Raw genomic sequence first — 13,092 nt, 5'->3', positions numbered from 1 at the left:
AGAAAGAGCAAAGGTGCTTATTTGATGATGCTAGACCTGAACATTTAGGAAGAGAGATGACATGGACTTTGGGAAGACATGATGGTCACTAGAAGCTATATTTGGGGAAGGGAAAGGAACACTGGGTTAGTAAAAAATAAGGAGTCGAGGACAGCTCTTCATGCACTGTAGTGTTAAGTTGACTTATAAAGTATTATAGGTGCTTATAGGCTTTACAGCAAGAAATTCATTTGGTTTTAGTTCTTAAAGTTTCTCTTTTTTGAGTCTTTCACGAGCAGAAGGAAACAGGGCCAAAATAGAAAGTGATCAGGTTACAAAGCATGCGGATGAATGTTTTGACAGGGGTTTTAAAAAATGAATAGAATTGAACCACCTGTGAAAGAGGTAGTTATTTCACTGGAAAGAGCAAAAGGAAGAAGCATTTATCAGTTCAGAAAGGAGGTAAGGATATTGCAAGTCCTGTAATTCAATAGGAACTTTTCTACTTGGAGACTGGGCCTCACTAGTGTAAGTTTCAGTATCCCTACATACCTGTTCCATCCGAAAGGGAATAGACCACCATTGCTATTAAATGATTTAAGAAGATCAGCATAAGATGACCAGCTTCTTCAGGCCTGCAAGAAGTGAGGCATTGACTCACCTCCAAATCTGTACTTCTCCAAGGTTCTCATTCATCACATGACCCTGAGTTAAAAATAGGAGAACGTTTTTCCCACGATATCCAAGACCTTCTAGTCTTTGTCAGTGCTATGAGCATCTCCTCCAGTCTTCTGAAGACTTAGCCTAATGATTGTCGTATATACTGATTATTATAAAGCATGAAGAAAAGAATCTGGATCAGAAAGCAGAGATACCCTCTATTCTTTTAGGCTTTCAGATCCCTTAGCACCAGCCACAATCCCAAGAGCTTCATGATCAAGCTCTTCTGAAATGACACTGGGCTGAATTCACATTTTATTTCTGCCACTTGATAGCCAAGTGACTTAAAAAAAAAAAAAAATCTCCTGGCATTTTGGGGCTATTTTTTGTTCTTCAGTTCTCTGAGAGGTGTAACAGGCCTCTTCTATTCCAAGGTGAACATCCTTCAGCTTTTGGATCTCCAGCTCCAGATCCCATGAATTCTGTCTGAGCGTCCTAAGGCCCGTTCATTGGTACTTGGTGCTTCTCCTGCTGGTAGAAACTCTTCAGTTACTCATATTGCATAATGTGTGCTTTGTACCATTTATGCAGAACAAATTGAGAACAAATTGAGTTATTGGATATACTCTTCTCAATTCTAAATTTTTCTCACTGATGGTACTTCAGTAGTTTCGGTGCTTATTACTGCTTGCTGATAATGGGATGTAGTATAACATTGTATGTGATTCAGCACAAAATTGGGCAAATGTCATGGTGTTCCACAAAGAGCACAGAGATTTCCAGAACAAGCTTCAGAGTGACCCTTAGAGTTAATTGATATTGAGTGAGGATATTTTCATCCTCAGGTCATTTTGACCTTGTCAGGTACCTAGAGCCTACATGTGGCCCTATTAATGCTCTTGGCTTAAAGTTAGAAATGCAAACTATTGGTCTTTGTCTAATGATAGATATTATTTATAAACATTAATACTAATCTCTAAAATCCTCTGTGGTGATACTTGTTATTGGGGGAAGAATTAAATCCTGATTATTCTTGTTATAAAAATTTACAGAATTTTACTCAGAAAATGAATTGAAATAATGTACACAAAAGGTCACAAAGGCAAGCTACTATTTGGACACAAAACTGATAAAACATGTCTTTGGTAAAATAGTTATATAAGAAAGAAGTAATGCAAATTAAAGTAACAGGTAAAACTTAAAAACAAACAGTGGAATTGAATTAATTCTGCTATGTAGAAAATTAATCAAGGCATTACACTGACTTAATTTTGTTTTCATAGGAAAATAATTTTTTTGGCTAAAAATTCAGTAATGATAATATTCTGATTTAGTGTTTATATTCAAGCAACACAGTCTCAGGATGAAAATTAGGTCAGAATGTTAAGATCAACTGCATTCTATAATTTCTAGGGAAATGGGAGTTCAAGAAAATTTAACTAAACAAGTAGCTGTGTCGCTCTACAGGAGATTAAAGTAAAAGCAGTATAAAATACCCTGTGAAGGTCTACCCAATAATTATTAAGTAGTTTGATGTTGGAGATGACTATAATTCCCCTAATAAAGGCTTCCATAAATAGATGTTTTATCGTATATCAATATCATGCCTTCAACTGTTGTCACTCTTGACGATGACCTAACATAAAACACCTGGCCTGAGAAATGAGTAAACTAATAAATAACTTAATAAAAAGTGCTTAGAATTCGTTGGAATGATTATCTAAGAGGGAATTCGAGAAGCACATTCCACAGTCCAAGCGGTGATCAAAGTGGCCATTCTTCCTTCCCGTCTTGGCACATGTGCTGGTCAGGCATGGGCTGATTAAAGAGGGCATTAACTCCCTGCTGTCCCAAGTTTGTTTGAATGCACTGAGCCTGCTTGCAAACCTGGCTGGGAGCATGCTGGACTTGAACTCTTGCTGTTTTCTCTGCTTCATCGAATCTGGCAAGTTGGAAGCTCACAATTTTCCTTACTCATACTTCACTAGGGTTTCCATAGATGCTGTCCTGAAGTATGTAATACTCCGTACCAGCAGGGACTGCACTCTTCCTGCAAAGGCTGAGCCAGGTTCAGCCACAAGGTCTCCCGCAATCTTTGCCCCAGGCGAGGGTATTGAAAGACCTGTACGATCGTTAATGTATGAAGAGATCCACATAAAACAAATGCAGGAAGTGGAATTACGAACAGATAAAGTGATGGATACACGCTTTTAGCAACTTTGTGACATTAGGGGCAAAAAAACCTCCTGATGCCATTTGATGATAGGTAGTCCCTCTAAAAAGCCTGTCCTTGGCATTTCAGTGCCTATCTTAGGCAATCTGACTTCTGAGTCTTGCCGTCTAACTGATAATACTTGTCTGTCTCCAATTCCTCGTTCCCTTACCAGACCTAACACTGCCTTGTTGGACCCAAGCTCCCCTGAATTCTCCGCCGTGGTATCAGTGGGCGATTGGCTCCAGGCCATTAAAATGGACCGGTATAAGGATAACTTCACGGCTGCTGGTTATACCACCCTAGAGGCTGTAGTGCACATGAACCAGGAGTAAGTACTCAGCGATGTAACACCAAAGGGTAAATCTAGATTTAATAGTATTTTTTTTTTTTGTTTGCTTTGAGCTGCATTATCATCCTCCTCATTTAAAAAAACAAAAACAAAAAACCCCCAAAAAACCAAACTGGAATGCCTTTCATTTTGATTGAGTATAATTTTCCAGAGCCTCAAAAGCACCTACATTGTTGTGTTAAATTGCTTAATTACACATTTTAATACACCTGCCTTGTTGTGCTGTATGAATTGTGGCTGTTTTCAAATGTGCGTCTGCATGAAGCCCGGAAACGAGATTCTGCGCCCTCGTAACTTTTTCTCTCCGTCTTTTTTTCTCCGCCTACCTACAGTGACCTGGCAAGAATTGGCATCACAGCTGTCACACACCAGAATAAGATTTTGAGCAGTGTCCAGGCCATGAGAACCCAAATGCAACAGATCCACGGCAGAATGGTTCCTGTCTGAGCCAGTACTGACTAAACTCGAAACTCTTGAAATTAGTTTACCTCATCCATGCACTTTAATTGAAGAACTGCACTTTTTTTACTTCGTCTTCGCCCTCTGAAATTAAGGAAAAAAAAAAAAATCCAATACCTGCAGTGTTCCTTGGTGTACAGATCGCCTAAACTGTGGGGCTTCGCAGAAATGACAGCCGGCGTTTGCAATTAGACCTGGAACAAATTGTTTCTCGGAAGTACTCCGTCCATCACCAGTTTGTAAAATACATGTACGTATATAAATAGACCACCGCCTCCGAGTTTTGATGCCTCACTTGCTGCCACACACTGAGCTTCTCTGAGGCATCCTTGATCCTCTCTCCATTGGGAATTACAACTGCAGTATTTCGTTTGTGGCGTAAATGACCGTCGTCCTGCTTTCACTGGAATGGATACCACGCCCAGGAACATTCTGGAAGGACTCAGTTGTAGCTTTTAAGGCTTGGTCCATACCATGGGAAACAACCTAGGTGAAAACCACGTGGCTCATCAGTGTTGCTCCTTCAGTGCTCAGGCCACCTGGTGGCTTACGGTGGTGACATAAGGGGCTGGAAAGAAAAGGAAAGTAGATTTCAAATAATAATAATAATAATTAATAATAATAAAACCCAAGCACCTCCCCCTCACTGGACAAACAAGGTCTGTTTCTTTGGGCCTGAGGCTGTGCCATATAAAGTCGTATTTTGGGACTCTACAAACTTATTGTAACTACCTTATGGATAGCGGACCGTGACAATCTTGAATAGGGAACTTTCACACTTCCCTCCTTTAAAGAAGCAAACCCAAGCCCACAAGGTAAGGCAAACCCCCCCCCCCAAAAAAAACAAAAACAAAAGCAAAACCAGCAATGAATCTTTCTCCAGTGTAAACTTTTTTCTTAACTTGATCTAATTTGAAACACCGAGCAATAAATATTCTTTCATGTCTGTCATTTAGTTTGGGGTTCTTGTAAGATTTCAGTCCTCTCTTAACAATGGGAGAAGAGACCAGTGTGGAAACCAGTATGGCTTCCCAGCTGTTCTACCAGGAAGAAGTGAGTTAGGAACTATATGAAGTCAGGTTTGGGAACGTGGCACCTAGGGCCTCGCTGGCTTTGCTTTCTCTCACACACGATTCCTCTTGCCTTTTGGTGCCCTCCATTCATGCCACAAATATTTACTGAGTATCTGTCGGGAACCGGGTAATCACCTCTAACCTTGGGTCATGCCTTACTCTGGAGACTGCTACAATTGAGAAGTCCTGGAAGATCCGTCCATTATTCTCACTTTCTGTCCTGCTCCAGGAACCCCCGCACCAAACAGGGTCAGCCGGGGAGGATTTACCTAGAAGTCAAGAGTGAGACTTAGAATTCACCTTGACATCCTCATTATCAAAATGTGACCTACTGGAAAACCTGCTTCTCATCCGTCAAGACCACTAGACCTAGATGCTTCTATTTTATTTATTTATTTATTTTTAAGATTTTATTTATTCATTTGAGAGAGAATGAGATAGAGAGAGAGCATGAGAGGGGGAGGGTCAGAGGGAGAAGCAGACTCCCTGCCGAGCAGGGAGTCCGATGCGGGACTCGATCCCGGGACTCCAGGATCATGACCTGAGCCGAAGGCAGTCGCTTAACCAACTGAGCCACCCAGGCGCCCTAGATGCTTCTATTTTAATCCCAGAATTTTCTTCTTGAAACGTGAATTAAATGGCTTTGTTTATTCCTAGAAACAGCCTAACTTCTTTGACTGGACAAATTTTAACTTCTTAAACTCTTCCATTTTCACCACTTTGAAACACGAGCTTGGCTGATTTTAATGACCTTCCGCCCACCCCTTGGTTTTCTGCTGAGAGCTATTTCTTACAGAGCGAGGCGTGTTCAATTTGATGCGGTCAAATCATGACAGTTTAGTAAAAACCTTTTTGCAACATTGGTTGTAAAAGCTTTTCTGTTCAGAAGGAATGTGAAATTTGTTTTTTTTTTAAACGACTCCAACCATTTTTGTTTTATCACCACTTTTGCTGAACCCTAAGGGTTCTAGATATTCATGTTCAAAGGTGACAAATATAGGTGGTTTTTTGCTTGCTGTAAAAAAAAAAAAAATTATATATATATTTTTTTCCTCTGGAAGGGTATGGAGTATTTTGTTTTCAATCTCCACGGACCAATTCAAATAAGGTAACGTGATGGCATTATCTTAGAAGTCAAAAGAATGTTTCCTTGCATACGTTGAATAACTAGAAGTTTTGCTTTCAAGACAACAATGTAAGATGAGGTATTTTTCTACACACTGAACATACTCAAAGCAGAACATTTCAAAAGAGAGAGAGTGTCAGTTGTAAGATATCCAATTGTAAGATATCCAGGTTAATGCTGGACACTATACCGTGGTCATGGTGTTATTTCTCAGGGCATATTTTCTGTATGTGCAAGATAATCAGGCAAGGCTTGAAATCTTACTACATTTAAAAGGTTGCCTTCTGGGTCTTAATTTTAACACACTGTAGAGTCCAGGCCAATGGGAAGGCCAAAAGAGGGCTTTCTAAGTGCCTAAAATAATATCCGGTAACAGCCGAAGCGAAAGTCTACTGCTTCTGTGATGTTACACATTTTCGAAGAGAAAGAGGAGGACAATAGTAATGTTCCATTGTTTCCCAGGACATGGAGCCAGGCTCTGCCATCTAGACAGCTATGGATTCTAAAGCCTACTGAGATGTTGACACTGGGAAATTCACTCCATGTTTCTTTATAACTCAGTCCCTCCACCTGTAAATTAGAGATAATGATACTTTAATAATAACACCTTTCCTAACACATGGCATTGTTGTAAGTGTATATGAAATGCTCTTATGTAGAACGCACTGAACTTCACAGAAGGAAGGTGTACTCTTCCTCCAGTGTTTTCCAAGTGTTACTCATCCATCTTTCACTCGTGAACCCAAATGTTGTATTGCAACATGCCAGAGTGGGGTGAAGTGAAGTTCAGTGATAGGAGCCATGCAGATGAAGCTGCTTCACCTTGAGTGGATTTGTGAGGGTTTGATTTAAACATGTATCTCTACAAAAGGTGGCAGACCTATCCAATACTCCTTTATCATTTAGCCTTGAAACTCATGACATTGTTATTTTATAATGGAAAAGGGTGAAATGCACAAGCGAGACCCCGTTGTAATGAAAAGAACTGGATGGTAAGACACTTTGATGTCTTCATAATGGACTCAAAGGAACCATGTTTTGTTTATTTAGTCACAACAAAAGTCACATCTTTCCCTCATGATGCCACATAGACCACAGGCTTTGGTCTTTGTTCAAGCAGTTCCCCACAAATAAGGAGTTGTCTGAATTCAAAAGAGCAAAGGTTTCTTTTTCTCTGCTTTATAGAGTATTCTGGCATCAACTAGATATAATCCTTCACATTCCCACACTTCTCACTTCAAACGTCCAACCCGTTCGATGTACACACTGAGTCCCCAAATAGCCTACTTCCTATTGTGAACTATTGAAGAGTGTTGGTGAACTGACAGGACAGATGTATTTTGGGGACTCCTTTTTCTCCTCTAAGAATGGAATTTCTAGCAGCAAAACAAAATCACCTTCAAAAAGTGGGCATATCCATATGGTGTTGGTTGTACTCCATCAGTCTTGAGGTCATACTCATGTTCTCCTTGTCCTGCATGTAAATTCATGCCTGCCTAGTGCAAGCCCTGCACATTTGATAGACTTACTAATCCGCAGAGAAGACAAAGCTGGAAAAGTAGATCCGGGTCCTTTCATTTTCTTCATAATTGTCAAAATGAATGATGTTGACAAATGGCTTCTTGAAGGGCTTGGTAGTTATAACCTCACCCACATTTAGAATTTTAAATTGCTTAAGAAGTCATCTCTATCTGAATATAAGAAAACTATTTCTCTCTCTAAATAAAGTATTTCCTACAAGACTAAATAATGGTTATTTACCTCTAAGAAACTAAATTTGATTTATAGCTCATACACAATAAACACACATATGTACAAAACAAATAAATAATTGGTTTAATAAAATAAGCAAAATTGTCTGTGAAAATAGATTCCGGTCTTAATCCTTTGCTCTCCACCTGAGGTCATCCACTGCCAATCATAGCCATTGTGGTGGGAGATATGGTGTCCAAAGCAATCTTGGTGGTCAGTTGTCACAAAGGAAAGAAGAGAAATTGGTTATTTTGGTTCGTGTTGATTATTGAGAGGACAATGAGGAGCCACAATGATTCCATTGCGTCGTGCTGATCTTGTTCTGTTCTAGACTGATTGGACAGTTGAGACTGATCAGTTCTTGGTGGGCTCAAGCCCCCCAAACCTTTCTTGCTGGCACGCCAACGTCACCCTGTGCCATAGCCCCAAGGCTCCCTCTCTGTGCCTGTTACATGCAGCGTGTATGAATCCTTTACTAGATACTCTCCTTCATTAGAAGTTACTTTTTAGGAAAAAACATTCAGTGCTTTTTATCTCTTGGTTTGCATTTTTTCAGTCATAGCGTTGAATATTGGTGGATTGTGGTGTTTCCAGATTTGTTCCCAAGATACATAATTTCCCTTTCTGGAAAGGCTGAGTGCTGGTGGCTGGGGCTTTTCCGGTAGTACAATTTGCCTTTCACATCCTTTTACCAACTCTAAGCCTTTCTGCTCTTGCACAAATCTTCCAAGTCAGAATTTTCGTTTCCACAGAGAGACTGTTCACACAGTGGTTAAGGCATGGCTGTAGACTCAGACTGTGTGGGTTCTAATCCCAGCTTTGCTCTTTCACAATGTAGGACGTGACCCTGAGCAGGTAGCTCAGCTTTGCTATGATTCAATGACCTCATCCGTATGATAGGGGTAGGACTGGTACCTTCCTCGAGTTGTTATAATTAAGCTGTTAATAGACATTTTTTCTTGTTGCTACTCTAGTAGTCATTTTTCCGAGGAGGAAAGCAAGAACTCAACACTCTCCCTCCTGAACTACTACTTTCTGAGCCCTACCAACTTCTACGTGCTTCTCTTCTTTCTTGCAATATTGGCTGACAACTGGCTGGCAACTATTAGCTGCTGTTTTGTCTAAACTCTTGTTCTTTTCTCTACAGGGAGTAGACTCTGCTATCTTAGCCTCACAGCCCTTCCTGTTGATTACAAAGCCCAGAGAAGAAAACAGAACACACCCTCCTTAGTCCCTTCGAAAGGCGTTTCTTCTGCTTCTGCTATACCAGTTCTGGAGCAAAGACACTGATGAAACACCACCCATACCCGAGAAGAATACCTGGATGACGTCCGAATCTCCTTTCCCAGTGAAAGAAACCGCAACCGTGCAAGGTTCAGCACAGGGTCTCCCGTTGCATTGAGGAATGTACTGTCTCGCAGCACCAGCTCTGCAGAGCCCTTGTTCCTAAACTCCTTGTGGTTTTATTTATATGTTTTTCCATATCTCGCTCCTGCACGTCGCTGCTGCCTTGGTGTGGCAGCGAGTGACCCAAGGCCACAGGTTGTACCATGGACACCAGGTTAGGTGCCACCACACAAAACAAAGCCAGTTCCCGTGAGCTGCCTATGATATGCATTGCTGAAGTAACATTTTACCCAGGCTGTGCCATTGCCGTGATATAAATATATTTTTTTTCCTAGACTAACTATGAGCTGACTATCTCTTTTGATGTGTGTACATAGGTGTGAGTGTGTGCGTCCGCGGGTGTATGTGCGTGTGAGTGTAGAACCTCATGCTTAGAACTGCCTGTGAATGTTGTGGAATGAGACACCCGGAGAGTTCTGGTTTCTCGCCAGTTCGGAGATGAAGAGCCACATGAGGTGGTGGGCCTGGAAGACCGCGCCCGTCCCCTTAGAAAGACAGCCCGGAAATGGTCAATGTCCTGTATCTAGGAGTGTGTTTTGTAGCTGCCACACTAACCTTAATACGTAAGTCTACAGCTTTGGATGGAGGCAATTCCACCTCAGCGGTGTGGTAATTTGAGAGTATAAATCCATTCAGGTGACAACCCATCATCTAAAGCACTAATTCCGATTGAACTACTCATCTGAATCGCCGGTTTCTTGATGGAGAGAGAGAGAGAAGGGGATGGAATTTGTCTGGTAACCCCAAATGGAACAGAAGTAGCCTTTGTTTTCCTGCATAAATGGACTCGTTGAATGCGAACAAAATATATGCAATTCATATACTTCCGGAGATGAACGTAGACGCGTGTGTCAGCTTTGAGATGATGTGTCCTGGATTAATACTTTGTCTCTCAATGTCACAGAAAAATACATGCCAGTGACTCTTGAGGTTAGCATAGTCGGGATTAAATGTCCTCAAGTGATTTCAGGTTCCCCATTTACAGGAAGAGTTCTCCAGTTATCAATATGCAGCTAACTCCGATGGCCCTTAGCCTTCTAGGATCTGAGGTCCGGTGTGTGAAGATTCAGTTCTGACAGGATACGTATACCAAACTCCAGCCAACATACTGCCATTTTTCATAATCTGAGTGGCTGCCTTGCTTATTCTAAGCTATGGTTGCAGAAACTGTGGCCATTTGCATAAGCTATACCATCAAATCAGGGAAAAAATGGGAAAAAAAAAAAAAGATTCTGAACCCTATGTTGTTGAATAAGTAGAGAAAATCATCAATAAATATTTATTACATTCTGACAGGGTGTGTGGCATTGTATTCTCATAGCTATGCCAGAGTGACAAAGTTAATTCACCCCTTTTTGGGGACTTTAATATATTTTTAAAGGGATGTGCCTATGCATTGATGCCTGAAAAATATGTATAAAGAAATGAGGTTGAATCTCTGAGCTGGTCATCTTTCCCCAGAGGTCAGGGCAGGAGGCCCACTTCAGGGACTGTATCTAGCCCCATTAGCAAGTGCTGGCCTAGTGAGTTCAGATGCTCGATCTTGCTCAGATCTTCCATTAGGCAGCATTAAGCTGTTCCCCTGCACCAAATCAAGTAGCTTCACCATGTGTCTGCTGGCCCCAAATTATTTTTAACAGTCATGGATGAAATTTTCTGGTGTGTTGAAAAAGTTATTTTCAAGACAGGTTGTGCTCACTACACTGCTGGTGTGTGTGTTTTGAGAACTCTTGTATTCAATCTGTGAAGGATATGTGTATTAATCCATACACACTTATAGCCTCAATATTTGTCTGAAGACCCTCAAATTCTGACCAATAAAGGAAAGTTCTAGAAGCAATATTTTCACTTATTTAGCATTCTCCAAATAACATCAAGCATTGATACACACTGAAGAGTGCGTTTATTTTTTGTATCACTCCAAGTATGTTGGAATATGCAAGGACTGTGGTTAAAATTAGAATGTATAAGGCATATTATAATTTAGTTCATATCGAAAAGGAAATTAACAGAACATTGCTTGGTTCCTACATGTTCCGAAAATTGAGCGATCTCTTTGAGTTAGACATAGATTTTCTATTTTGTTTTATTTTGTCAAGGTATTTTTCTTCCCTTCATGAACTTTAGGTACACATAACTTATGTCATTTATTTATGGTCTTTTATACCTAGTTTGTAAAATTGTAAAATAGCAAACTAAATGCAAAGAGTTTGCATTTGAAAATAATAAAGTAGTTGCCGTATACAGACCTGGAATCCAGTTGTCTCTTTTAAATAATTTTTCTGTATGCCTGCTGTTCCTAAATCAATTAATTCTTGATTGTCATTTGGTTAGAACATAAAAATCTTCAGTTCTAATTGAGTGTGCTTAGTGAGAGGATAAAAAGCATTGACTTCTAAACAGCCCTTGCCCTTAAGAACAATACATTAGCAAATCAGACTTAGGTTTTATGAGATCCTGTAAGTATCCCAGTGTAATTAAGACTGTGATCTTTGGTTGGAATGTAGGGCCCCCCACTTACTATTGATAATGCAATTTAGGGCGAGTTTCCTAACTTCCCTGTGCCCATTTCCTTGTTTGTACAATGGCAATTATAATACCACAGACTTTTTTTAAAGATTGATTGATTGATTTGAGAGAGAGCACATGTGAGCAGTGGGGAGGGGCAGAGGGAGAGAGAGAGAGAGAGAATCTCCAGCAGACTCCACGCTGAGCCCGGAGCCCGACGGGGCTCCATCTCACAACCCTGAGGTTCTGACCTGAGCTGAAATCAAGAGTCAGACGCTTAACTGACTGAGCCCCCCACAAACTTTTATAAAGACTAAATATATTCGAACTTTAGCACAGGGTCTAACATCTAGCCAGAACTCAGCAAATGGTAAGGAGAGTGGTTTCCTCTCCCTTATCTACAGTCTCAGTTACCCACGGTCAACCATGGTCTGGAAGCAGATGACCCATCTTCTAGTTTAGCATCAGGAGGTCACTTGTAACCTAACGTTATGTGACAGTGCCTATATCATTCACCCTACTTCATCACCTAGGTATTTTATCATCTCAGTGTCATCACAAGAAGCGTAAATACAGTACAATAAGATATTTTGAGAGAGTGAGAGACCATATCCACATAACTTTTATTATGGTATATTGTTATATCATTCTATTTTACTATTATTTATGGTTAACATCTTACTGTGCCTATTATAAATTAAACTTTCTCATCAGTAGGTACACATTGGAAAAAAAATACTATATACCGAGTTTGGTATTATCTGTGGTTTGGGGTGTCCACTGGGGGTCTTAGAATGTATCTCCTGTGGATAAGAGGGGACTACAGTATTCTCAGGAGCATTTTTATTGATATAACCTGTCTTCTTCAACATCCCCAGTTCTATACCCTCTCTAACATCTTTGCTAGTGACTAGCTACCCATTCTTACCACAGGCTTTTAATCCTGGATTGTTGGATCCTTGAGAGTGCATTGGGGCTCCAAGGGGTCCAAGATTATCCCCAAAACATGGTGTAAATGTTAATGCTTATATGTATATGTGTGTTTTGATGGGGAGAAAGTTCTTAAATTTCATCAAATTATAAATGAATGTGGAATACAAAACTAATAAGAGCCATAGTTTTAAGGATGAATGCTCCCATCATTATACCATTTCATTAAACAAACTGTCAATTGACTGAGCCCCTGTTAATTGAAAATCAGTCTCAAGACTTATGTATTAACTAAAGCCCTTACAAGGAGCTGGCTTCAGAGAATGAGAGCATGCTGTCTAGTGTTACCAGAGATATTTTAAAACAGAGACCTTTAAATAAAAAGAATCTGGGTTACGTCTGGTTATTTTGTGTTTATTTCTTAAGTACCTCTCTAGAATCAGCTATATTAATTAATAGGTAGAGTAGCTGATAACATATTTATGATTTGAGCCAGACGAGGCTTAGCGTTTTCTGTCCCACTTGTTTAGCAAGATAGAAAGTCAACTGTAGTAGAGATATATCTATATTTATAAATAGATGGAGCTATATACATATAGATATGGACTTTTTATGAGGAATTTTCTCATGCCTT

The 13,092-nt window shown here is 40.2% G+C and overlaps 1 protein-coding gene across 3 annotated transcripts in view; it reads left to right on the top strand.

Moving 5' to 3' along the window:
- The window catches only part of EPHA4 (EPH receptor A4), a 144,321-nt gene extending 131,457 nt beyond the window's left edge, over positions 1-12,864 (top strand). For 2 of the 3 annotated variants that reach the window (XM_036098676.2, XM_078071352.1), the window contains exons 17-19: positions 3,027-3,182; positions 3,536-4,477; positions 8,761-12,864. In XM_036098676.2, coding sequence (XP_035954569.1) covers positions 3,027-3,182; positions 3,536-3,650 — 271 coding nt within the window. In that variant the 3' untranslated portion in view covers positions 3,651-4,477; positions 8,761-12,864. Of the gene's footprint in view, positions 1-3,026; positions 3,212-3,535; positions 4,478-8,760 lie in introns of all 3 variants that reach the window. The other variant, XM_036098677.2, reaches the window with a different exon arrangement.
- The last annotated feature ends 228 nt before the right edge of the window (positions 12,865-13,092 follow it).

Source organism: Halichoerus grypus, chromosome 4, assembly GCF_964656455.1.
Source record: "Halichoerus grypus chromosome 4, mHalGry1.hap1.1, whole genome shotgun sequence".
NCBI lineage: Eukaryota > Metazoa > Chordata > Mammalia > Carnivora > Phocidae > Halichoerus > Halichoerus grypus.
Note: the sequence above shows the minus strand (reverse complement) of the source record. Positions and strands in the feature narration are given on the sequence as shown.